A 26,521-nucleotide genomic window follows, 5' to 3' on the forward strand; every position below is an offset into this window, starting at 1 on the left:
GGGGCAACAATAAATGTAATTACCTCCAGAGTGTGTGTGTGTGTGTGTGTGTGTGCGTGTGTGTGTGTGTGTGTGTGTGTGTGTGTGTATATATGTGTGTGTGTGTGTGTGTGTGTGTGTGTGTGTGTGTGTGTGTGTGTGTGTGTGTGTCTGTGTGTTTGAGGGAGCGGGGCGGGGACAGAGAGAGAGAGAGAATGTAGTCAGCCTAGAAACATTAACTGGCTGTTCTTTCACAATGCTATCCTGTTGTTCTTAGTAAATTTTGGATCACTACTTGTATAGTGTATGTGTTTGAAATAGTTGGCTTATGGCAGATATCATAAAGATATCTATTGCCATCTTAGTGTTTACTAATGGTGATCTATAAAATAGCAGTTTTATCAAAACCCCATTGTGCTGTACATCTTAAAAAAGAAGTAGTGGAATTTAAATAGCTTAAAAATCTAACAATTCATCTACATTACCAGCATATAGAAAAATCAAACCATCAGTGCAGCAACTATAAAAATAAAGCTTATTTATATGGTGAAACAAAACAGTCATCCAGAGCCAGATCATGATCAAATGGGGTCTTAGGCAGGGTAATGGACCAAGACCCCCCCCACCCACAGCCATTCCCATGTCCGATTACTTGGTTCTTTCCCCAGTAACCATAAACACCATTCATATCTGTCAGTGTGCATATTATTATTTTTTATTGAATTTTGTAATGATTACAGGAAATTGGACTTAATTAAAAATTTATTTCAAATTTTATTGCACAGTCTCACATTGAAAGTAGAGTTAGCATGAGCAATACAATTTCACATTAATAGAAAATGCAACTGACCAGTGGCAGATTAAATGTACCTTGGTTGCTGAGCAGTTTTCAAACTATAAGCCCCTCACCCCTGCATGTGGTTTTGGATTCACCTTCACGATTGATTTAAATTACACTTGTTTATCCCACAGTTATAGCTACATTGTTGACTGCATCCTTCTCAGATGCCTTGTGAAAAATAACAGCAATAATAGTGATAATTGTGAAAAATAACAGCAATAATAGTGATAACATTTACATATTTCAGATTTGTTTCACACAAACACACAGTAGCCAAAGTGTTTCAACTGATTCTCATACATACAAGTACATTAGCCAGATTAAAGACCATTTAAAAATGACCAAAAGAGTAGAGCATAAGGTAATTTCATCCACAGAGAGCCCCCGCCCCACCAGAAGTTATAGCCCCTTTGTTGACTGTGTACACCACCTCCTTATTGTTATGAAGAAACACATTATGTTTACTTTATTGGTGTCTTTGGGTGAACTACATGAAACTGTATAAAGATCACTTGCCTCATACTATAAGATACAGCCATGTGTAGCACAGTTTAAACAGAGGTGTATTCATGACAGTGTCAGAAATATTAACCAGCTGATAAGATATGCTAAGTCAATATGCACAATGTCTGCAATAGTAAAACTCAGCATAATTCCACATTAAAGAGAACTATTACAAATGTAGAGGATGAGGTTGGCAAGCAACTATGCATTTCAGTGCTTCCTCTACATATGCAGTTCCTGCTGCCCTTGAATAAATTGCTTATGTTACATTAAAAAAATAGTGTGCTGGTGATATTGCCACAACATTTTCTGAGGTACATCAGCTATGCAATATGGAATGGCTGGCATCAATGACAGCAGGCTCATAGCTACTTGGTATGCAGTTCTGGAGGCCATTAAGTAGGTTAATCCAAATTTACAATTCCTTGAAAGCATTCTCTAGTTAAGTGACCTGCTCAGTGTCACACATTAGTTAAATGGCGATGGAAAGATTCAAACCCTTGTCACGGGAAGCGGCTTATTAACAAGTCAGAACTTTAGTCCTTTGCACTAACTGCCAGCGTTTCAGCTTTTACCTAAATATAGAAGTCGTTACAATCCAGTCTTGCAGAGAAGACTGCATCACAGTAATATGCAAGAACGACTACATAAAGGATACTGAACATCAGACAGTTCTGATCATCACTTTTAATAAAGCAGACTGTATGACCTGACAAATGTCAACTCCTTTTCATTTGTTGGAGGTTGTAAAAAAAGCAACTGCAAAAATATATTGTTAAAATGCGACATGTTTAGCATGTTTAGACTATATTACACAATCCAGACCCATTAATGAACTAATTATTTAGTGCAACAAATAAAGCAAAAACTGAGGACAATATCAATATTGCATTAACTTATGTTCAGCAGTCCACATGTAATACAAAAAACAAAACAAAAAACAGAACTATTACCTCATACAACATGCTGATTTTTCATATTTATTTTTTGGGTGGGGGTTACATGCTTGTAGGACATCTATATCTCATTTTTGACTTCCCTGTGTCTTCTTTGCCATCAGGAATAGCTATCTTTCTGACATCACTCATTTCAGGTATGAACTAGATGGATGGCTATTAATGCTGAATCGTTGCAGTATACACCTCCAGAGACTACCCAGGGGATAGTGGACAAATGAAGCCATGTGCAAGTTAATGAATCAGGTCCCTGGCAGCCATACCAATATCTTGGGTGTATCTCCCCAATGACCACATATGCTCTTAATGTATGGGAGTGTGCATGCTATTTTATTCTTTACTTTTACAATATCACATAAATTTGATTTCATTTAAATCTTTTATTTCAAATTTTACAGAAAAATATACTGACATTGAAAGCAGAGTTAGCATGAGAAATAGTAAACTTCTTTTCTCTAGAAAGTCACATTTAGTGTAAATGTATCAGGCAACCCATCAAACTGCAAGAGATGTCCTGAGATTCATACTCAGCATATAGTGAAGTACTAATTAGCACTTAAGTGAAGGGTGAAGGAACCCAGAAAACAAATGTGTAATGCATTTGATGATAGGCTAGAACAGTCCACTGGACACAAGTGTCCATTTTCTAGAGCAGCCTAGCATAGGAGCACTACCTGGTGAAGTTACTTTGTCAGAGTTACACAGAAGACAAATGAAGGCTGAGGGAATCAAACCATGCACTACAGGAAGCACATAATTAACAGTTCATAGCTTTACTCATCTGCTCTAACTGCTAGACAAACTTATAGCCCAAACACAGTACATATCACAGCTGTGTGCCTGCAAAATAAAAAAAACAAGCTAAATTAAAAATGCATTCATAGTTAAAATATTAACATTAAACTCATAGATTTCATGCTGTTCGGTTTATGCACAGCTATATGTACACCCCTCTCATCCAACACAGCATGTCAGAGGGAGGTAGGGCTTAAGGAAAAATACCTGTGCAATGGTAATGCTGGGATTGGATGACCCTTTATCTCTTGTCTACCTCCACCATTCTGCAACATAAAAATGACCCATTCTACCAGTGTTGTGCAAGATGGTGGACCTCTAGTCTGGAGAGGCTAGGCCTGACAAGGAGAGCAGATATTTGGGAGGGGGAATGATTATGATCAGCTGTTGGTGTGAGGAAAAGATTAAAATTGGAAATTTGAAATGCTAAGTAATACTAACATTGTTATTAAAAGTTATTCTATGTTTACCTTTGAATGCTCCATGATATGACAAGGAAAAAGGCAGAAGATGTGTCATTTAGCCTCTCTATCATCATATTTCGACTTGGAGGGCTGATGGTCCACAAGGAATTTGAATTTCCTTCTAGGTTGGCTACTGTAACATCTTCATGTGAGTAAGCCTCAAGGAACTGGAGGGCAGACTGAAAAAAAGGAAATGAGACATGTTGAATATAACAGCCAAAAACAGTATAGTATAATGTGGTTTTTAAAAGAATTACAAAGGAACTATGACAAGTTAGCAAAAGTTTTTCATTTCCTTAAGAAAAGAGAGAAGATACAGGTTTGTGCAGATGTACGTATTACAAATTTGTAGGCTATCCAAATGCAGATTTAAAACATTTTCCCCACCATGTTCCATACAGAGGGCTATGACTCTATCTACTTATAATAAATTCTAAAGTCACTGCACCTTGGGGGAAAGGAAATTACCCCACTGAAGTGTCCACCACATGTCGGTATACAGAGCCAAACCTTGCCAACTACAGCATTTGCACAAAACCCCTGACAGCAGCTATATGAATATTGATCTGAACTCATTTACACAGTGCTGTCTTTTCAATGCTTGTCCTCTTTCCACTCTTACGAACTACATAAGATGCTATGTATGGAATCTGAACCATGAATATATGTTAATGTACCTTAGACACATTGCAGCTGGAGACATTTGGTGAGATGTATATAAAATCACTGGTTGTTTTTAAATTATTTAATAATATGCAGATTATCTGACTGAAAGCTTTGAAGCAAACTAAAGCAGGTAGACATCAAGGTAAATTTCAGTTAACACTCAAAAATGCATAAAAACTGAGTGAAGATTAAGACAACTTTCATGCCAGCAAGGTGTAATACAGTATAGTTAAAGGAGTCATATGCATAAATTGTCACATTGTTGACTGAATAGGATCACAGGGAATAAAAAAACAACTGAACTTTGTGACCATTTGCACTTTGACAGTACCTAACCTTAGAATGGACCTCCTTTTCATGGTAATTTTCAAGGTAACAATTCATTTTTTTACCCATGTTTTGTTAAAAGAGGCATCAAATATCTAACAACTCGCTGCAAGCTGGAAGTACATTTACACATCTTGCACTATGAGCTATATAGCCTATCAATGTTCATATGTTATACCAAAAGAAAGCCACCTTTCTGGTAGGCATGCTATACCACTGGAAATTGCTTCAAAACCTAGCTTGCCAAGGAATACAAGAAACGTCCTTATCTTTGTTCTCCAGCTACCTCTCAAATAGGTGACAGGCAGTAACATGTCAAAATGACAGCTCTTCTTCCCTTCCCGTTACAGTGAGTGTCCCTCAAGGATCTGTTTTCAATCCACTATTGTTCAATATATTCATCAATGATCTCCACCTAACTTCTAAACAAGCAACTGTCATACAGTATGCAGACAATTTAACTGTTCTAACAACATAGATACACTAAAACAACTCACCCAAGAGTCTTTCTCCACCATAGAAGCCTGGCTGTCTGATACACAGTTGCTGATTAATCCTAAAAAAAAAATCTGATCCTATTTACCTCAAACTATTCAAGGGACAAGAAAAATCATTTCAATATCCCTTCCTCTAACAACATAAACATACAGCAAGTAAGTCATACCTAATCTTCCAGGTGTCACTATTGATGAAAGTTTAAAACTTGATCATCACATAATACAAGCAGTAAAAATTTGGAGCAAAAGCTAGGCGTCCTCTATAAAATCAAGCAATACCTCACAGAAAATTCCAGAAAAAGAACTGCTCAATCCTTTGTCATCCCTATACTGTTTTATGCTACACCCATCTTGATTAACCTACAATCCACTCAACACCCACTCTTGGAACAGTGCTATAATAAGATGGCAAAATTAGCTGCCAATCATCATTATAGGGTACATCACTGTTTGAACTTAAAAAACTTCAGTGGTTAGACCTAACACATTACCTTACATTTTCTCAACTGGCGACTTCCTGTTAACTCATCTATCATCCAGACAAATACCCTAGTTTGAAAAATATAACCCAAGCAGACAGCTGAGATCCACTGACAAAATGTTATGAACTGTTACAAAAGTTAACAGCTCAGCTGGTGACTCTTTCTACTCTTCTTTCCTGGGCAAAATTTGCAACTCCCTTCGTTTCACTATAAGAAACAGAGTAAACACCAATTATTTTAAAGCACAAACAAAATTATATCTTAAAATACCTGACTTTGTATCAGCACAGTTCCTGGATGATAAATGTGCTGCTCCCTTACTTCCTCCTTTTCTTTCCAAGCACTATACCCTTAGTTACAGGTCCAAAATCTTTTCCATATCCTCTACATCTCCATCTTCTTCCATCTATCTATCCTAAAACATTCTGTCTCATCTCTTAATACTAATCCTCCATCTTCCTCCTCTTCTCTCTCCTTGTCCTCTACCTCTCCATCTTCTTCCTTCTACCTATCCTAAAACATTCTCTCTTATGTCTTAATACTAGTCCTCTAGCTTCCTCCTTTTCTCTCCTTCTCTCAAGTTCATTTCCAAATATGTTTCATAGCTCTTCACATGATGCTGCTATTAATTAATGACATTCTGTTCTGTTTATTTGTATACCTCTGTTTATTTGTGTAATATTGGATTTTTTTACAGCTTTTCTCCTCAGGCCTCCATTGAAAAGTGGTAGCTCGCTGCTCATTTGGTCTATCCCAGTGAACAAGCCTGAAAAGTGAATTAAACAGTATGTAATAGAACAGCATAGATGGAAATACCAGTATGCTGGAGACAACACTGTACATGATTAACTAACTTCACCAATGAGCTAACACATCTCGCTTTTCACTATTTCCTCCTATTCTCCACTGTAGTAGTAAGGACTCTGCCTTTGCAAATATGTACTTATATGAAAGTTTTTTTGAGTACAGCTTTTCTTCCATGACAATGACAATACTGTAACTTCACTATCACTGTCCTGTAACAACCCATTTGAACTTTTGTACAATGAGTTACTACCTCAAATTTTCACTGAACAAACTATGGCCCGACTTAAAAAAATGATAAATTCACATTACATGTGCCATTACTCTTTTATCATATTCTTGAAAAGTTAAGTTGTTACTATATGAGTACAACTTTGGCTGAGTCTATAATTAGTCAAGCTATGATCCATGCTCTACCCTGTAAACAAAATATAAAATCAATTGATCAATCAACCAATTAATCAATCAAACAAGCGAAGTAAGCAGACCAAAACTCCAAGCAAGATCAGGTTAACGTATTTTTTAATAAAAGCGTTTTCGCTCCTAGCCAAAACCAGGAGCTTCCTCAGACAGTATAAAAAAGGCGCCTCTAAAAGAGACTTTATATAATTGATGGTAAAAACCACAATTAATATTAACTCTTCTTAAATGTGTACTTACAAAAAAAGCACAAAATGACCCAAATTGTCAGGTGCTATAACAAAAACAACTAATTTCTTTATAAACAATTCAAGGACTTATTTAAAAGCCCATGCCCAATGAAGGGGATGGGTTAATTTCATAACTTGACATACAAATAGATGCCCCTAACACAAATGTGTACCTATATTACATATCCCCCAAAAAAAGGAGGATTTTGATATATATAAATTACAAAAAAATTTTTCACAAACATGGCAATAAAGTGAAATGGGGTAAAATTTCCTGTGTGTTATGAGATTATTCTATTCTATACTCTAAGTCCGTCATTTACATCGCGTTTTGTAACTGCTGTCCGGCATTTTATGTTGGAAAAACGGACCGCAAACTGCGGGACCGTGTTTACCAACATAACTATGCCATAAAAAATAAGAAAACTGATAACGCCCTTTCAAAACACGTACTTGACAACATAGGACACAGTTTCTCCTTTATGGGAATTGATGGAGTGAAAGTGGGGGTTAGGGGGGGCCCTCAATCATTACTCCTTGAATTAAAAGAATTAGAATGGCAACTATTACTAAACGCTTTTTCCCCACCTGGTTTAAATGACTTGTGCAATATATCCATCATTTTAAAATACAAAAGTTATCTTAGGAATTGATACCATCCTTTGATAAAAATAATCTCATAACACACAGGAAATTTTACCCCATTTCACTTTATTGCCATGTTTGTGAAAAATTTTTTTGTAATTTATATATATCAAAATCCTCCTTTTTTTGGGGGATATGTAATATAGGTACACATTTGTGTTAGGGGCATCTATTTGTATGTCAAGTTATGAAATTAACCCAAGTAAGTACACATTTAAGAAGAGTTAATATTAATTGTGGTTTTTACCATCAATTATATAAAGTCTCTTTTAGAGGTGTAAATATATGGTTAAATGTTTTGGTAATTAACTTGCCTTGTATATCTTTTCATTTTTAAAAAAATTGGAGCTTTTAAATTATGCTTAATGAGGTATTTGCGCAGGATATGACATCACATAGATGTGTTTAAAAGTGATTTGGCGCCTTTTTTATACTGTCTGAGGAAGCTCCTGGTTTTGGCTAGGAGCGAAAACGCTTTTATTAAAAAATACGTTAACCTGATCTTGCTTGGAGTTTTGGTCTGCTTACTTCGCTTGTTTCATTAGTTTCTTCCTTGTTGGTTTCAATTAATCAATCAAGGCAATGCTGCAGAAATTTCCCAGGAAACGAGCTTCCTGAATTTTAGCTGTGACACAGAAAGGAAAAGGTCATACATAATGTGTGGAGGTCACAACACTCAAGTAAGAGTGACAGCAATAGATATCTAAGTATCATTTCAATGGAAAGTGATTTTCTGAAGTAGTTATGCAGCTGAAGAAAGAGTAATTGAAAACATCATGTCAACACTAGTGAAAATACTCTATAGATTTGTTTAAGCAGTTCTGCAGAGAATACCAATAGGAAGAATGTGTTTCATTGTCATTCTGCTTAGGAAAAAAATACTTACAGCTAATGATGAAACATCTTTTTTTAGCTTCTCAAAGTCATGAGATGTAAGATCTCGTAGCTCCTTCTGCTGTGCACTCATGGTGAAAATTGGCTGAAAGAGGGAGATTTGTAAAGTTTAACTGTTTATGTAAGGCAAAATGTAGACTTTAACAGCAATTTTGATATAGCATGTTTATCTTTCACATACGGAGCTCAGTTAGTTCTAGAAAAATATTAAGAATAGATATTTGCATATAAAATACTCTGAAATTCTAATAAACCACTACAAAAACATAAATATTCTTTCTTAAAAGCTTTCATATTGAATGTGTTGAGGGTGGTTATCTGTTGCTATTATATTTTAAACCAAACTGTTTTGGGTGTAATTTGTATCACCTTGCTGCCTGCTATCAGCTCTCCATGATCGATTAAGTTCAGACTCGACAGGTAGCACATTCCCAGTAACTCCCACACTTAGTGCAGAAGGCTGTGGGTTCCACCCCTACACCAGGCAGCTGGCTTAATTTTCCAGTACTCACACTGCAGTGTAGCATAAGGGGTTTTCCTCCTCTCCAGGTGCGTCATCCTTCAGATGAGATGGTAAAACAATGTCCCAGATGCCTGAGTTGGTGGCAGCTGAGGTGGATGTAAAATATCCCATGGCACTTATTGAAACAAACATTTCAATTTTCTTACTAGTTATCATTTTTCTTATAACAGCCTCATTATTATTCTTCCATAACTGACCCTGAGTCCTACTTCCACAGCCATAATCTGATTTTTCCCAATATATCTGATAAAAGCCATTTCTCATTAAACAAAATTTCATTTAGTATTAACCCGTATTACAAAAAATAAATTCATATCTACCCTTCTCACACATTCTTTCTTCTTATTCTTATATCCATATACAATCATATTGATATCTGTATTATTTATGTAATTAGCTACTTTATTCACAATCTCATTCATTACCAATGCAAAGAATATTCCATTCATGGGACATCCTTGTCTTAGACCAAAATTCTTGCATATTTTTTTACTCAGCCACCCATTCACTAACACTCTCACTCTATTATTTTTATATGCTGACATACACATTCTTCTAATTCTATTACCTATTCCATACTTCACCATAACATCCCACAGATTATAATGTCCTACTATATCAAATGTCTTGCTAATACTATGAGTTATCTCCCTCCCTTTTACTTATAATATCACTCACAATTTCTCTGACAAGCAATAACAATTCTTAATACTGTTTCCCTTTTATACCATAAATACTTTATTTTATAATATCCCTCATCAGTCCTTCCATTCTCCTCTGTATTACTCTCATAAAAATTATAATCTCTGTTATTTGGTGTGAAGGCTGTCTGATTTTTTATTTCATTTTTCTCATCTTTCTTCCATATAAATTTTAATATCCCACTATATAACTCTTCATAACAAAAGCAGTCCTTCAATCATTTATTCAATACATTTATAAAATACTGTCTTTGCAGATTCATTACCTTCGTGTACATTCCTTACCCTTTACTGTCTGGGCCTAATACTGAACTTCATCCAAATTACCAATAATAGTTTCTTTCTCAAATTTGTCCTTAACTCATTCTGGATTTTATTTTTTTACTTTACATTCTCTCATATTTTCCTTCGTTTTACTCATACATATTTTCCGCTTGCTTTACAAGAATGTGCTCTTGTGTTCTTTTTGCCTCTCTTTTTACATTTTTCATTTCTCTCATTATTCTAATATCCTCCTTTATTATTTTGCCCAGCTATGCAGATACATCCTCCCTTGTCTCGTGTAAATAATATCATTCTCTAATCAGTCATGCCTTATTTTTTCTTGATTTCTTTTATGTTTCTTCTTCCATACCATAATACTCTCTTGTATTATTCTCTAAATTCTTTAATATATTTATGTACATTTTCACATACTTCACATGCTTTTCCTTTCTTACATCATCCTGACATTAAAAAAAAACACTTTTTGTACTTCTATTTAAATTCAGTCCACCATTCAGGACAGTTTTTCTAGAAGTCCTTCATGTTTACATGATCTTTCCATAACTGAAATGCTTTCCACTTTCCACTTTCATCCCATACTTTCTTATTTGTTCTTTTTGTTCTTTTTGTTCCCTTTCCTATTGTAACATGCTCTCTTTCTTCCATCACCTCTATCCATATGGATAAATGGTCTGAAAAAACATCACGACTGTATCACCGTCTGCTACCATCAAGTCTTCTGCTAATACAAAATAATCAGTTTCAGATCTAAGTGCTCCTTCTATAAGTCCATTGACTTTTGTTCCTCACAGCTAATTTACCAAATTTAACATTGCCTGTATTTTTACATCTTCCCCTTATATCACAATTAAAGTCCTCTGCAATTATAATTTTCATGTTAATCACCATATTGTCTAATATTTGATGAAACGGATTCTCTCATTCCTTGCTAGTTATATATGCATATAATATGATAATTCTTGGAACATGTTCTCTCCACCTTATATCCACAGCAGTTAACCTTCCTATCCTTATCAGTGTTGCACCTAGTATTTTCACTGTTTTTACATGACACAGACAATTACTCCTACCCTGCCCTGCCAGGTCTTCTAGTGCCTGAGCCAATAATCACTCTCATGTCATCTGGGTTATAGTAAGGACTTGGCCTTCTACACCACAAACCCAGGATTTTAAAACATACTTTTGCCTGAAATTTTTTTTGCCAGCTTAGATATATTTTTCACACGTCTATACTTGTACAGAATTAATTTGTAAAACTGCTTAATATACTTAATTCAGAAGGTGCTGAAGGTTTTAAGAGACTACATATCACAGAAAACCAATCATTTTATAACAGCAATATTAAAAGAAAGTTGTATGCTCTTGGGTTGCTTCAAAGTTAAATTGGTTAAGAAAGAATAGTTGTGTAAAATCTTACCATAGCCATAGATGTCCTTCTCTTCCATGTTGCAGTATTTTTAACCTTTGGGATTCCCCTCCTAGGTGACCTGAACGTCCAGCCTGTATACAAAAGACTTTTGCTACTGCATGGTATGTGCAAAATTGCACATAGCAAGGCAGGCAACGTAGGCCATAAAGGTCACGTTGGCAAGTACCATCCCCCAGAACTGAATGTCCCAGTCAGAACATCAGTCCAAGGACATGAGGTATATCACATCAGCCAGCAAACAGCAAGTACCAAGGGGGTAGGAAGGTGGGATAGAATACTGCAACAGGAAAGAGGACTTCTATGGTTATGGTAAGATTTTACACAGCTATTCTATGTCTTTCTCGTCATATGTTCCAGTATTCATAACCTTTGGAAGAGTACTAATGATCATGGAAAGGAAAGGGAGGATGGAGCAAAGGATATTTCTATGAATCCATGCAGGATTGTCCTAGCAAATCCCACTCTGGACCTGGAGATAGTGTCCATTTTGTAATGTGATATACCTCCATTTTGTAATGTTTGATGAAGGTATTGACAGAGGACCATGTGGCCACTTCCAAAATAGATGCAGTGTCCCGACCTTTGAAGAAAGCCCTTGAAGAGGCTACAGCTCTTGTGGAATGAGCCTTCACAGAGGTATGGAGTGCCTTCCCCTGGGAGACATAAATGGAAGAAATAGCCCTAAAAATCCAAGTAGAAATAGTCTGTTTGGAGACAGGTTTTCACAGTGTCATGGGGTGGAAGGAAACAAACAGTTGCTCAGTTTTCCTAATAGGCTTGGTTTTGTCCAGATATGAGTTGTCTGTGTGCATTCAATGAATGAAGTACCCTTTCACTAGGGTTTTTAGGGCTAGGAAAAAAGGCAGATGAATTGATTAGTTTAGGGTCAAGTCATTAACCACCTTGGGCATAAAGGAAGGGTTAGTATGGAGAGATACCCTGTCCTTGTGGAGAATGAGAAAAGGTTGGTAAGCCATAAGGGCTTGGAGTTCAGAAACTCTTCTGGCAGAAGTGATGGCTAACAGAATTGTTTTCCAAGTACAACATTTTAAGGAAGCTAATGCTGCAGGCTCAAAGGGAGCCTGAGTGAGCTTTTCCAGGACAAACTTTAGATCCCAGGGAGGAGAGACAGGTTTCCTGTGAGGTCTAATGTGAAGGATGGCTTTGAGGAAGAGCTTAATTTCTAATTTAGATGCTAGAAGAGGAGATAAAGACAGATATGCTGAAGTGGTTGATAGATGGGCTTTAACAGAAGAGTAGGCCAACCCAGCCTTAAGTAGCTCACACAAATAGGAAAGAACCAATGGAATGTCCACTGAAAATGAATCTAGGCCTTTCTTTAGACACCAGATGGAGAACCTCTTCCATTTGGATAAATAGGATCTCCTGGTGTTGGGTTTCTTGGCCTCCTGCAGGAATAGAAGCATGTTCTCAGAAAAAAAGTGTCGGAAAGGGATCAAAAGCCTATCACCCACAGAGTTAGATTCAGGGAAGTCAGATGTGGCTGGATAAGTGATCCTTTGTCTTGTGTAAGAAGATCCACCCTGTGGGGTAACTTGTGATGGTTGCCCTTGGTTAAATGCAGAAGAAGAGGGAACCAGTGCTGTCTTGGGTGAAAAGTAGTCAGCAGCAAGATTTTTGGCTTGTCCTGCTGTATTTTTAGTAGGACCTTTTGGATGAGTAGGAAAGTGCGGAATGCATAAACATCCCCTTCCATGAGTAAGTTGAGGCATCCACCTTCCATACCAGATGGTCTGGAAATCTGGCACAAACCTTTGGAAGTTGTCTGTTCACGGGGGTGGCAAATAGGTCTATTTGAGAGTACCCCACCGGTGGAGAATATATAGAAACACATCCCTGTGAAGCATTCATTTATGTGCTTGTGTCATGGACCTGCTGAGAGTGTCTGCCATCACATTTTCAGCTGAAGAAATATAAACTGCTTGCAATGAAATATTCGCTTTAGAAGCAATCTCCCAGTTTTGAAGGGCCAACCTGAATAACAGGTAAGACTTGGGGCCTCCCTGTTTATTCACATACCATAGAACTGTAATGTTATCTCTGAATATTTTCAGGGCTCCTGGGAGCAGTGAGGAGAGAAAGGCTTGAATGGCTAGGATCAAAGCTCTCATCTAATTTTCACTGATACATTGTCTCTTTATTGAGAGAGACCAAAGACCCTGGACTTTTAGATGATCCAGAGTTGCTCCCCACCCCAAGTCTGAGGCATCTGTGTAGAGTTTCAGAACTGGGGTTGGCTGTTAAAATGGAAGCCCTGGGTTCAGTTGAATCTGTTGAACCCACCAATGAATTTCCCTCTTTATGCATGGGAGAACTGGAAGTATAAAATCCAGGGGATAGGCATGCTGGTTCCAAAGTGTTTTTAGAAACCACTGGATTTTCCACATGTGAAGTCTGGCTTGGGGTAGCATGGAAATCAGTGATGCCATGAACCCTAGTATGTGCAAGTACTCCCTGGCAGATATGGAGGTTAAGGAGAGCAGGTTGTGGAAGTAGATGAGCAAAGTTTCCACTTTTTGAGGAGGGATGAAAGCCATCATCTTATCTGTTTTTAGTCTGCATCCTAGGAAGATCTGATTCTGGGAAGGACTGAGAGAGGACTTGCTCAAGTTTATGGTGAACTCCAGGCCTTAGAACAGGGAAATAGTGAAGGCTAGGTTTTCTTTTAGAGTGTCTGGGTGGGCTGCTTGAATTAGAAGGTTGTCCAGATAAGGATAGATCAGAATTCCTTGAAGCCTGCAGAAAGCAATAACAGGAGCTAAGCATTTTGTGAATACCCTTAGTGCCATAGAGGGTGCAAAGGGCAAAGCAAAGAACTGAAAATGAGAGGAAGCAACAGAAAAGCATAAAAACTTCCTGTATTATGGATGAATGGGGATATGCAGGTATCCATCATTAATGCACAGGGTGACTAGAAAGGCCTGGGGAGCAGGAGAGGTAAGAGAGTTTGCAGAGATAGCATGCAAAAGGTTGGCACCTTGAGGAAAAGGTTGAGATGTGAGAGGTCTAGAATTGGTTTCCAATAACCCTCTTTTCTGGGAACTAGGAACATTCTTGAGTAAAACCCTCCTCCTTTTTGTAGAGGTGGAACTTCTTGAATAGTTATTTGGTTTAGCAAGTCCTGTAGGATTTGTGGCAACAGATGAATCTGATCCTGAGGGGGGTGTGGAATGCCCATCAAAGTGGAACAGATTTCGATACCATGTAATAGCTGTGTTGGATAATGGAAAGGGCCCACTGCTCAGTGGAGATACTTGTCCAATAAGGAAGAGAAGAAGATAGGTGCTAGGAAATGGGTATGTTTGAGAGATTTGCCAGGTAGTTACAGACTACCTAGCCAGTCTTGAAAGGTGTGTTTTTGTGCAGGGGTTTGCTGGGGTCTGTAAAAGCCCTGTCTATGACCCCCTTTCTTATGTGAAGGAGGGGAACTGAGTTGTTTGCTTCTGACAAATTGTGTCTTGGAAGGGTCATTTCTGTGGTACTTAGGGACTAGGGACACAAAGAGGTGTTTCAGTTCCTTAAGTTCTTTCCCTTTGTGATGCAGGGACTTGATGCAGCTTCAGCACCAAAAAGGGCATCATTGTCCAGAGGTGTATCCATAAATTAAGCCTTTATATCCTCAGGCAAAGGCTGGAGTCACAACCATGAGTACCTCCTAAGTACAGAACCTCAGGCTGCTCACCTTGCAGATACATTGGTTGCATCATAACTGCATTTACTAGAATGTCTAAGCACATGGGCTGAGGTAGACAGTAGAGAGGCAAGCTTTAACTTGGCTGGAGCATCAGGAATGTCTGATACTAGCTGAGAAGCTTGGGAAAGCAAGGCCAAAACACATTTTGACATGTGGGTCTGATCGCTAATGGCTTTGCAGGCCAGGGTAGAGGAGCTATACACTTTCTTCCCTATCCTTTCCATCATTCTGTTATCCTTGTCAGTAGGGGGCAGATTAGTATAGGGAACCAGTTTGGTTTGTCTGCAGAGAAAGAGATAACAGCAAGGTCTGCAGGAGGACATGTAAATAGGAACTTGCAGTCCTCAGGGACCTTATAGAATCCATCAGACCTTTTTGGGGCTGGGGTTTAGAGTCTGGACTTTTAGACACTGAGAGAAAGGCATCCGGAAAGGCAGGTAGAAGAGGAGGGATGGCCAAGGGAGAAGGAGAATCCATCTGCAACAGGTCATAATATCTCTTCTTAACTTTTGATACTTTACTACTTTCCCATGTAAAGTGATCTCTCATCCTGGAAATAGTTTCTCCAAAGGACAAATCTTCCTTAGAAGAATCCTCACTGTTGGAGTCTAATTCAGGAGAAGCATAACCCAGGGGAGACTCAATATAGGAAGAGTAGGTCAAGGATTGATCAGATGAAGAAGAATATTCTTCTTCACCAGAGGCCTGTTGTTCCTCCACTAATCTCCTAGACATGGGTGAAGGAACAGAAATGGGTGGAAGGGCTGAGGATGGATATAAAGCCAGGAAGGCATTCAAGATTCCCTGTGAGAAGGCCTGACAATCAGGAGAAGGATCCTGGGAAGAGGAAACACATTTCTGTTTATTTATTTATTTTATTTTACATTTGTTGACCGGGCTAGTTCAAATGGATATATGTTCATTTTCAGTAAAGGCTCGGGGAGAAAAGCTCCAAAAACAGAAAAAAAAAACACCATAATTTATCCTATGTGGCATTTACAAATACAGCTAAATTTACAGATAATTAACACATTCATTACATTTTGTTACATTTCTGTAAGCAGTAACACGGTATATAACATAATCATGGTACATATCAGCTATGGTTAGTCATTCAAATATTTAGGTAATAACATTTTACGTATAAGAGAATACTCTCTTTGTAGTTAACTGAAAAAGTAGCCAGCTTATACACTCGTTTAGTAGTTAGCAGAAAAGTAACTAGTTTATACAGGTATGGTGATTAGTACTCCGAGAAAATTGTGGAAGTTAGTCAGGGTTAGAACAAGGGCATAGCCATTGTGATTTAAGGTATGGTTTCAATTTGCTTTTAAATTGTGTTGTTGAGGTAAGGGTGGTTAGGTCTTTTGGGAGGGAGTTCCAGGTTTTGCCCACAGTATTGGCAAACAAGGAGTCACCAGCCAAGTTGTTAGCTTTACCTACTTGTACAAGTAGTCTGGTTGATGAGCGTAGGGTCTTGAGGTTGTTATAGGGGGTGATTAGGTTAGTAAGTATTGGTATGTTAGTAGGTTGGTACAGGATCTCCTGGGCAACTGTTAACTGGTTAAATAGTATGTTCAAATCTGGCAATATTATTACAGGAGATTGCTAGCTTGTTCAGGTTGTTTTTACATAGTTTCATATATATAGGTGAGGCATACAGAAGGGTAGAGATTAAGTGGGTACGAGCAATGGTAGTCCTGGCTAGTGGGGTCAAAAAGGGTTTAATCCTGTATAGGGATCCTAATTTTTTGTTGACAGTTGTTATAGTACTGTTAATATGGGAATCGAAGGTGAGGTTGTTGTCAATTAGTACCCCAAGAAGCTTAGTAGTATAATCAGGAGATATAATAGCACCATTACTTGATATCACCATAAAATTAAGTGGGGGGGGGGGGCTATGGGTGGGAGTAAATAACAGTAGTTTTGTTTTTTTGGAATTCAGGGTGAGGCATTGATGTAAAAGCTATTTCTTAACTGTGTTAAACACATTTTGTGTTAGGGACTGTAGGTCAGATGGTGAGGTGGCAGAGCATATTAACTTGGAATCATCCGCATATTGGATATAAATAGCTTGCGGTATAACAGTAGCTAGCTCATTTATAAAAATAGAAAATAGGAGAGGGCCTAATATGGAGCCCTGAGGGACACCAAGGGCAGTTGGAAGGTGGGAGGATAAGTTGTTCTCCCATAGGACAGCCTACTGTCTGTTGACTAGGTATGATTGGAACCATTGAATAGCCAGTGTGTCTAGAGACAGGTTTTTGAATATATTTATGAGAAAGTGGTGGTTAACCATATCGAAGGCCTTCAACAGATCAATGAAGAGGGCTGAGGATAGAGTGTCATTGTTGCGATTCTTATTAATACAGTCAGCGAAAGATAAGAGAACAGAGGTGGTACTATGAAATGGCGTAAAACCATGTTGGCATTTGGCTAGAAGGTTGTTTTCTATTAGGTGGTTTAACAACTATTTATGAATGCATTTCTCCATGATCTTTTCCAGTGGAGATAATATGGCTATAGGTCTATAGTTGGATAATTTGTTAGAGTTACCACCCTTATGCAAGGGGATAATGTGTGAAACTTTCCAGATTGATGGTATAGTTCCTTCAGTAATAGTTCTATTAATCAGGATGGAAATTGGGTAGGCTATGGCTTTAGCAGATTTTTGCAGGTATTCTGTAGGTAGTAGGTCTGCAGAGAGGGTGGTAGGTTTAAGCTTTTGTAAAAGGGTACAGACAAGGGATGTAGGAACAGGTTGAAAGTGAAATGATGGGGGTGCGTTAGTGATGGAGGTGGCTGATGATAATGTGTCAGGGGATAGCTGATTGGCAAGAGATTGAATGGTCTCTGTGAAAACAGTGTTAAAGGTACTGGCTATTTGCTTGGGATTGTCATGATCAGAGCCTAAAGGTGTGGGTGTGACTGAAAGACCTGGGTGTAAGAGTTTATTGATACCGAACCAGAATTTCTGTGGTTTATTTTGGTGGGTTTGTTGGAGCTCAAAGCAAAATTTTGTTTGTCTAATAATATGTCTTTTTTTGTTTCATTTCTTAGCTGTCTAAACTTTAATTGATCTGTAGGTTTCTTTGTAGACCACCAATTAACTCACATATTATTTTTAAGGAGGATTTTTTGTTTGGTAGCTTTTGAGAGCTATGGGGCTGATTTAATCTTGGATCTTATTGTTCGTGCTGGAGCGTGGTAGTCTAAAATAGCTAGGAATTTGGAATTAAAGTATTTTACAGCTTCCTCTAGAGGCAGGTTTTCAGGGGTGACCTATCACATGCTAAAAGTTCTATTTGAAAGCTGTCAGGGTTAAAATTCTATTGTTCTATAGGACGTTGGGTTTGGAATGTCACTCTTATATCTGATTATGAAGGTCAGTGAATAGTCACTTATAGCTTCGGGGAGGGTTCCTACTTTGTAAGTTTGGTGGTGACTGTTTATGAGAATCCAATCTAAGGTACTTTCCTTGTCATTAAGTTTATTGGTCCTTGTAGGGGATGTAATGGTTTGAGTAAAACCATATAGGTTAATATGAGTAGGTGGCTGTGCAGAGGTACAGCTCCTCCAGTTGATATTAAAGTCGCCAAGCACTATGGTTTCTCATGAGTAAGTATTAGACAACCAACTACAGATATCCTCTAAGGTGTTAGAGTTGTTGCCTGGGGGAAGATAAACACGGATGATGTAGATGGACTTACATTTATTAAGTTGCAATTTGGTACTAAGGATTTCAGCCTTACTTGTTAGTGGAGGTTTAGAATCTATAGGGGTCATCTGTAATCCAGATTTATATAGAATAGCTACTCCCCCACCCTTCTTAGCTTTACGGTCTAGCCTCAAGATATTATATCCGGGTGGAATAATCTCATTATCTTGTGTAGCATTTTTGAGCCATGTTTCAGTAAGACATAGAATGTCAAATGAATGTACATACATGAGTGCATATAGGTGGGCAACTTTATTATTTATGCTCTGTATATTGAGATGAGCTATTAAGAGTGAGTTAGAGGGTCTGGTGAGAAATTGTGCATTAGCAGGCATTGGGGTATGGGGCTCTGAAGTTGTGGTAGAGTTTGGTCTAGGGTTTGGGTGGATATCATCATCTATTAAGGGGTGAACTTGTACTCTCACTGTAAGTTTTAAGAGTTTGCATATTAGGTTATGGAATTTCCTAGCTCTTGGACTATATAATTTGATGTGAGCCAGTCTATGATACTTAGCCAGTAGGTAGTTTGTTGTGCTGGGTGTATATGTATTGTTATGGGGGACTACAAGTATTGGTGTTGAGGTTTGCCTTAAGGAGTAATGAAATCCTTGGCAGTTAAGGTATTCATAGAATGTAAGTAGGTAAGGTATAGAAAGGAAAAGTAGGAGTAAAATTAAGAGAAGGATCTTTGGGAGTGGTGAGCTAGATGTAGGTAGCATAATGAGGTAGTAGTTATAGGATAATGTATAGGATAAGTTCTAAATGTGGTCTGTGTGAAAAACAATTGAAGTGGGTTATATCACTTTGAGGAGGTGGACCATGTGAGTGATTGTGTGGATGGGGGGTGTGGTTAGGGAGGATAAATGTAAAGGTGCTGGGGTGGGTGGGTATTGGGGGCAGGGTAGGGGAGCGGAGTGAGCGCGTACAGCGAACAAATTGGGTAGAGCCAGTGAAGGACTAAACCCTAGGAGAACAATCAGTGGAGTGCTGACTGCTAAGGTAAGCTTGGGGAGAGATGGTTGGGAGGGCAGGTTGAGAGATATACAGTGTAAGGTAAAAGGATGGAATGGGACAGTAGGAAAGATAAGTATAGGAGATACTAGATGCCTGAGAGTTAAATATTAAGATAGTAAGATATATGTTCAAGGAGATTAGTCTTGGGAAAAGGGTGCCACCTAGTGGTCAATAGGATGTATTGCAATTATGTCTACTCATAGGGGCTAGCAGGTCTAGAAGTGAAAGGAGGAAAAAAACATGAGAAATATATGCAGAAGCTATAAGAGGGGAGGGTATGGTAGTTGGGAGAAGAGATGGCTTTTGACTCCTGGTTGTCCTGGCTAGGGAGTGTACTTTAAACCTGCAGTTTACTTTGTTATTAATTTAAACAAGTCTATTAATTACACACAGTGTTCTAGTTCATAGGTTCATAGATTAGTACTAGGCTAACTGCCCTTGTGGGTCATTTTAAGCCTAGCCATTTACCCCATGTGAGAATCAAACCCTGGACCTTATGTTTGTAAAGCAAATACCTTAACCATTATGCCAAACTCCCACCCAAATTAGACATACTGTCTTGTTCCCTTGACGGAATGAAGCTCAGGGAGAGGTTTGGCTCTATTCTTAGCCCCCTAGGTTTTAGGAAAGTATAAGAGTCTTGGTCTTCAGATAGGGCAAGTTCCCAATTCCTAATACAGGACAGGCAGGTTGGAGAACTGGGTACATAAAGGAGAGCAGAAAACAAATTGGTAAAGAAAGCAGACGGTTGGTCACACTTACTCATATAATAACAGCTTAAAAGATAACGGATACATAAACCCAATTAGCCAGGTAAAAGTAGTTACTTTTCTGAATGCTCTAAATAGCTAATAAAGTACAGAATTCTAGGCATATGTAGTTCTTCGGTTTAGCAATACTTATAAGGTTCAGATAGATTTAGTGTATTCACAGCTATACAGTTTAATAAAACAGAAAACAATATACTATACACTACACTATAGCTATACAGTTCAATAAAAAAGAAAAAAATACACAGCTATACAGTTCTACAAACAGAGCAGATCAAAGACCCTTTGAACAGGAGATAGTGCTTTGTATATGTCGCATTTCAACAGTTTTAATGCACTAAGGTAGTCTAGTTAGATCAGCATGTAGTTTTAATACACAAGAGCATTGAAGCACTTTAGTAAGTTCTGCACGTGGCCTCACAGTATTGTATACGCTCTATAAAACACCTATTCTTGATAGAGTTGTACTAATGTAACATAAATGCAGTCCAATTTATGTTTCTTTTTACCAAGAAGATCCACCCCAGGTTGTGAAGAGATAGCCGACATATGACTAGTCTCTGTGTCAAGCATAAGGATTTCCTGAGATGGAGGAAATGGAGGAGCTAGAGGAACACTACTTGGGATGTCCTAGATAGTGGACAGAGATTCCCTCTTATCGCTTTGACCAGACGTCTGTGTTCCTCTGCAGATGTGCTAGTGGTGCCCTCCCTAACGGCTTCTGAAATGATACCTGCTGCAGGTTGGCAACCAGAGATTGAATGCGCCTCCAGGCCTTCTCTGCCTTGAGAGTAATGCCCAAATCTAAAGGTGCAGCCAAAGATTCAGGCCTAACCTTTTTGACCTTCTTCGGTGGCTCACTGGATTGACCTGTGGTGCCCTCCATACCAATAGCTAACCTTTTCAGATGTTGGTTCTCGAGGTAAATGTTCAGCCCTGACAAATGACTACAAAGGGTGATGGAGATGAATGCCTGGCAAATTGTACAAGACTTGTAATAGTGCTTGGATAGGCAAAACAAACACTGATTGTGGCTGTCTTTGTGTGGACTCTGACATCCGCAACTACAATTGCCTTTTGTAGGTGACTTCAACCTCAAAAATATGCAGCAGCAAAAAACTTTCCCCAATGGGGCTCTTATCTAAAAACAGGAAACACCTGGTGATCAGATGAATGGTTGAAGCTGTCACTTGGACAGGTGGCAGAGAAGTTCTGAGGGATGGTACATACCAACATAATCTTTATGGCCTACGTTGTCTGCCTTGCTATGTGCAATAGTGTACTTACAACGCAGTAGCAAAAGTCTTTTATATACGGGCTGGACATTTGGGTCACCTAGTTGGGGAATCCCAAAGGTTAAGATTACTGCAACATAGGAATAGAAGGACATCTGTGGGACTCAGCTTAGCCTCCTGTATCTTATTCTCCAATGAATACTACCCAAAAAGTTTTACTTCCTAAACTGACAATTCAGCTGCCTCTATGTTCAAGTATTACAGCTCTGTCTCATAAACAGTTCCATGATCTTACCCTCTATCTGTCAGACACAAGTATAGCTTAAAATGTTTGTTTTTATGAAGTAATGATGTCTTCCTGCCTCCATATTTGAGAGCTGTATCTGCATTTCATTTAATAAAATAATAGTAACCTTACATGTCTAAATAGTATATTATGATAATTTTCAAGCCAGTACTAATATATGGTGGTGGAAAGGAATGAAATATTCAGAAAATTATTCCCAGAGGTTGTCAGGCATACCATGATATGTAAATGGCTGGTTACTTATCTGGGTCAGTATAATGAAACAGGAATAATTTTTGAGCAATGTTTTACAAGGTTCCTTTATTGGGATTTATAGATATCTACAGCCGTACTTTAGAGCTGGCCACCCAGTAAGTGCTGAGAGAGAGATAGGCAGCTTTCAATGTTATTTAATATCAAGGTAGGATCAGCCTTCCATGAGTTTTGAGTCAAAATTGGCCATTTACAGCTCCCCCTTAATAATGAGTGAGATTTTGTTTTAAACAAGAAATGTTTTCATTAAATTATAATGTATGACATAGGCAATCATACATTTATATAAATGAAAACAAACCATATTGACAAAATGTTAGTTGCAAACATTGTACATGACTTATCATCTATAATCCAGTCATTGCCAATCTAAAATTACATAGCTCATGCAAATCCTGCCTTATTTTAAACCTTGTTCCTCCTCTGCATGTATTGTTCTCACAATTCCCATTTTTTCCTATGTAATTTGCTCCTGCCCTTTTCTAAAGATCCCAGTTCCACTTGTTTTATCTCTGTTACTATAGTCACTATGTCTAGTACACCATCTTGCTCACCCAGTATTTCTAACAGAGCAGTCTGCAGGGAATCTTTAAAGTCTGTCAACTCGTTACACTCCCAGAAAATATGTTCCCAGTTATCTCTTTCTTACCCATCACACCTCCAACGTTTGCTGTCTACTTGAGGGAAAACTATATTCATTACATCTAGTACACTTAGTTTAGACTTTGTTTTCCACTTTCTAGTAGTTGCTTTTTTGGCAGCCACCATAATTACACTGAGCAAGGCCTTGCTATGTCTAGGCAATTCCACTTCTGTATTATAGTTCAAAAAATTGTTTTTTTAATTAAACAGATTTGCTCACCCAATATATCTGACAGAGCAGTCTGCAGGGAATCTTTAAAGTCTGTCAACTCATTACATTCCCAGAAAATATGCTCCCAGTTACCTCCAACATTTGTTGTGTACCCGAAGAAAAATTATTTGGAGTCTAATTGGGGTATAAAATACCTATGTAACACTTCCAAGCAAAGATACTAAATCTTCTAGACTTTGTTAGATATTTGGGAGGCATACATATAATCCCCATTGTTTCTTTGTGAATTGCTTATCCAATCCTTTCTAAACTCCTTTGGTTGATTCTTATAGTTATCATACAATAATTGTTATGCTCTACTAATTATTCCATTTTTTAAAAGCAGCTTCTGTTTTACATTCTACTAAAAACTCTACCAGTGCTGGTCTTTCACTAAGGATCTCCCAATTTCTTTCTCTTTGCCTATACTCTGATATCAATCCTTGATAAGGAAGACAATCTCTGTTCTGCAGTTCAAATAAATTCTTGACCTCTTCACACATTCTATTACCTTTCCCTTTCAAATTATTTGCTCCCAATACATTGGCGCTATTTTACCAATTTTCTCCAATAAATTCCAACCCCCTCTTGCCTATTGTTAGTATCCCTATTTGCAATCATCACTACTGGCAGAATCTCTTTTCTCCATTCCCGTGTTTGCTTAGTTCTTAGAAAACTTTCTGATATTTTATAAATATAATATTCTGCATGGTTATTGTTATTCTCCTTAAGGTTCTGCATTCAAAATCCCAGTCCCTCTTTGTTTCTTGAGCTTCCCCCTGTTTCATCACCATCCCTTTCCACTTTGAATTATAGATGTCTACTTGTGCTATGAATAGAAGCCTTAACTGTGTAGCTCTGAAATACCCCTTCACATCTAATAATCACAAACCACCTTCTTCAATTGGAAGAATCAGCTTATCCCACTTAACTCTTGCCATCTTCCCCTCCCAGATAAAATCCTTCATATCTTTATTAATTGCTATTCACAACTTCTCCTCTGGTTGATAAAACCATACCTGACCTGTGTATAAAACTAAAGAGATTAAAAACATTTTAACTGCTTATATCTTGCTATCCATATCAATATAACAGAACTTCCAATTTCTCAGTTTTTGTATTATCTTTTGTATAGTTTCTCTCAATTATCTTTAGCTGCCATAACATAATTATTTTAACCCATACTCCTAAGCATTTCATTTCAGCATGTCCCCATAAATGTGGATATTGCTGCACCAATTCGTGTGTGGGTACATACGTTACAACTATTGCCTTTTTTATCTTCATTAATTTTGTATAGTCAAAAGATCTGAAACTGCCTCAAAATGTTCCACAACATTGAAATGCCCTTTTCTGGTTTTATCAGGTATAAAATAATATCATCTGCAAATAGAGCCAGCTTTTCTTGACTACCATACCAATTACATCCTTGAATTTCTGAATCTCTTATTTTCTTTGCCAGTAGTTCTAAATATAGTTCAAATAACAAAAGGGAAAGAGGACACCATTGCCTGTTTCCTCTGCTCAAACAGAAATTGTCAGAGAGGAACCCACTCACTTTAATTTTAACCTCCGTTCCCTCGTATATCTTCTTAAAAACCTTATAATTTTATCAGGGGATGCAAATGCTTCCATTACCTTGCTCATAAACTCACAGGTTCCTCTGTCAAATGCTTTCTCTGCATCAAGACCCACCAACAACAGTGGTCTTTTCTTACATTCAGCTTCCCTCTGGATCATCAATGTTTTGTTAAAGTAGTTAAATGTTTGCCTCCCCTCCACAAAACCACATTGATTCATAGCTATCAATTTTGGCATCACCTTTGCCATTCTTTTAGCCATTACAGCTACAAACATTTTATAATAATGGTTTAGTACTGAAATGGGCCTCTATGAAGCTGGATCTGATGGGTCTTTACTCTCTTTAGGTATTACAGCTACCACCGCTTTCTTCCACGAAGGTGGTACTTCTCCTCCTTTTAAAATACTGTTAAACAAAACCTTCCAGATCTTTATCAGTTTTTCTTCCCTCCTAGCTCTCAATCTTCCACAGGAATGCCATCTGTTCCTGGGGACTTTCCTGTTGATTGGTTATACATCACAATTTTAATCTCACCTCCTCCTCCTATCCTATTAGTACATGAGCCTCATCTACCTCTAACCTTGGTATATTTAATTCTTCCATAAACATTTCCATTTGTACCTTTTCATGGTCTCCATATTTCTCTGCTTTATACAGACTTTCACAAAATTTCCAAAATATTTATAGTACCTCTACAGGATCTATTGTTATTTTTCTTGTTATAGGCTCCCTAAGCTTGACAGCAACCCTTTCTTTCTTTCTGTTGCCTGAGTCATTGCACTAAAAGTTTTTGTGGTCTACCATTATTATCAAAAACAGATGCTTAACAGCACTCTTTCTAAACTCATGTATATTATCGAAGTAATGCTTTATTTTCTACTTAGCAATCTACAATTGCTCTTCTTCTTGTTCTGTGACATTCCCCCTATTCTGCAATATTTTAACATTTGTCAGTCCCTCTAAATAATTCTTGTTGCTTCTTAACCATATCTGTATTTCTTTTATTTCACCCTATTTTTAAACTCCACTTTAATTTTATCCCACTCCTTAGCTATATTTTCAGAAAAAAATGTCTGTCTTCTCTAATACCTCATGAATAATTTCCACTACCCACTCCTTAAATTCCTCTCTTTTCAACAGGTAGGTGGGAAAGCACAAGTGTGTCATTTTTTTTATTACCCTGCATTTTTTATTTAGTTCTTACTGGTGCATGATCTGAAATAGTTACTGGATGCATATCAAAACTTTCAGTTAGATGCACATGTTTCTGTGAAATGTTAAGTTCTGTCTAGCCTATCCCAGTTTTTGTATACTGGGGAATAATACGTAAATTCACTCCAAACTCCTACTACTGAATTCACATCTTCCATGCCAAATATTTTCATAAATTTCTTCAGAACTAGACCCTCCTATCTTCCCTGCTGCAAGTCAAATTCCAGTCCCTTTCTATAAGTCATATTCCCTGCTGAAAACAGATTATTTCTCCCAGAATTTTCTTAAGGTGCATTACAGCAGTTTTAGGTAGAATATAAATACATGCCAGTGTAATACTACAAATCTACCACTAATATATTTTTTATCCTTTTCTATCACTATTGGAGCTCCTCTTGCAATTAATATAAGTACTCCTCTT

The 26,521-nt window shown here is 37.7% G+C and overlaps 1 protein-coding gene across 1 annotated transcript in view; it reads right to left on the reverse strand.

Moving 5' to 3' along the window:
* The window catches only part of PIEZO2 (piezo type mechanosensitive ion channel component 2), a gene marked incomplete in the record, with an annotated part of 2,710,318 nt that overhangs the window by 52,359 nt on the left and 2,631,438 nt on the right, over nucleotides 1–26,521 (reverse strand). Inside the window, 2 exon segments of the mRNA XM_044067359.1 lie at nucleotides 3,546–3,718; nucleotides 8,497–8,589. Of these exon segments, the coding sequence (XP_043923294.1) occupies nucleotides 3,546–3,718; nucleotides 8,497–8,589 (266 nt within the window).

Source organism: Protopterus annectens, chromosome 3.part1 (genome assembly GCF_019279795.1).
Source record: "Protopterus annectens isolate FY-2018-M chromosome 3.part1, PAN1.0, whole genome shotgun sequence".
Classification (NCBI taxonomy): domain Eukaryota; kingdom Metazoa; phylum Chordata; order Ceratodontiformes; family Protopteridae; genus Protopterus; species Protopterus annectens.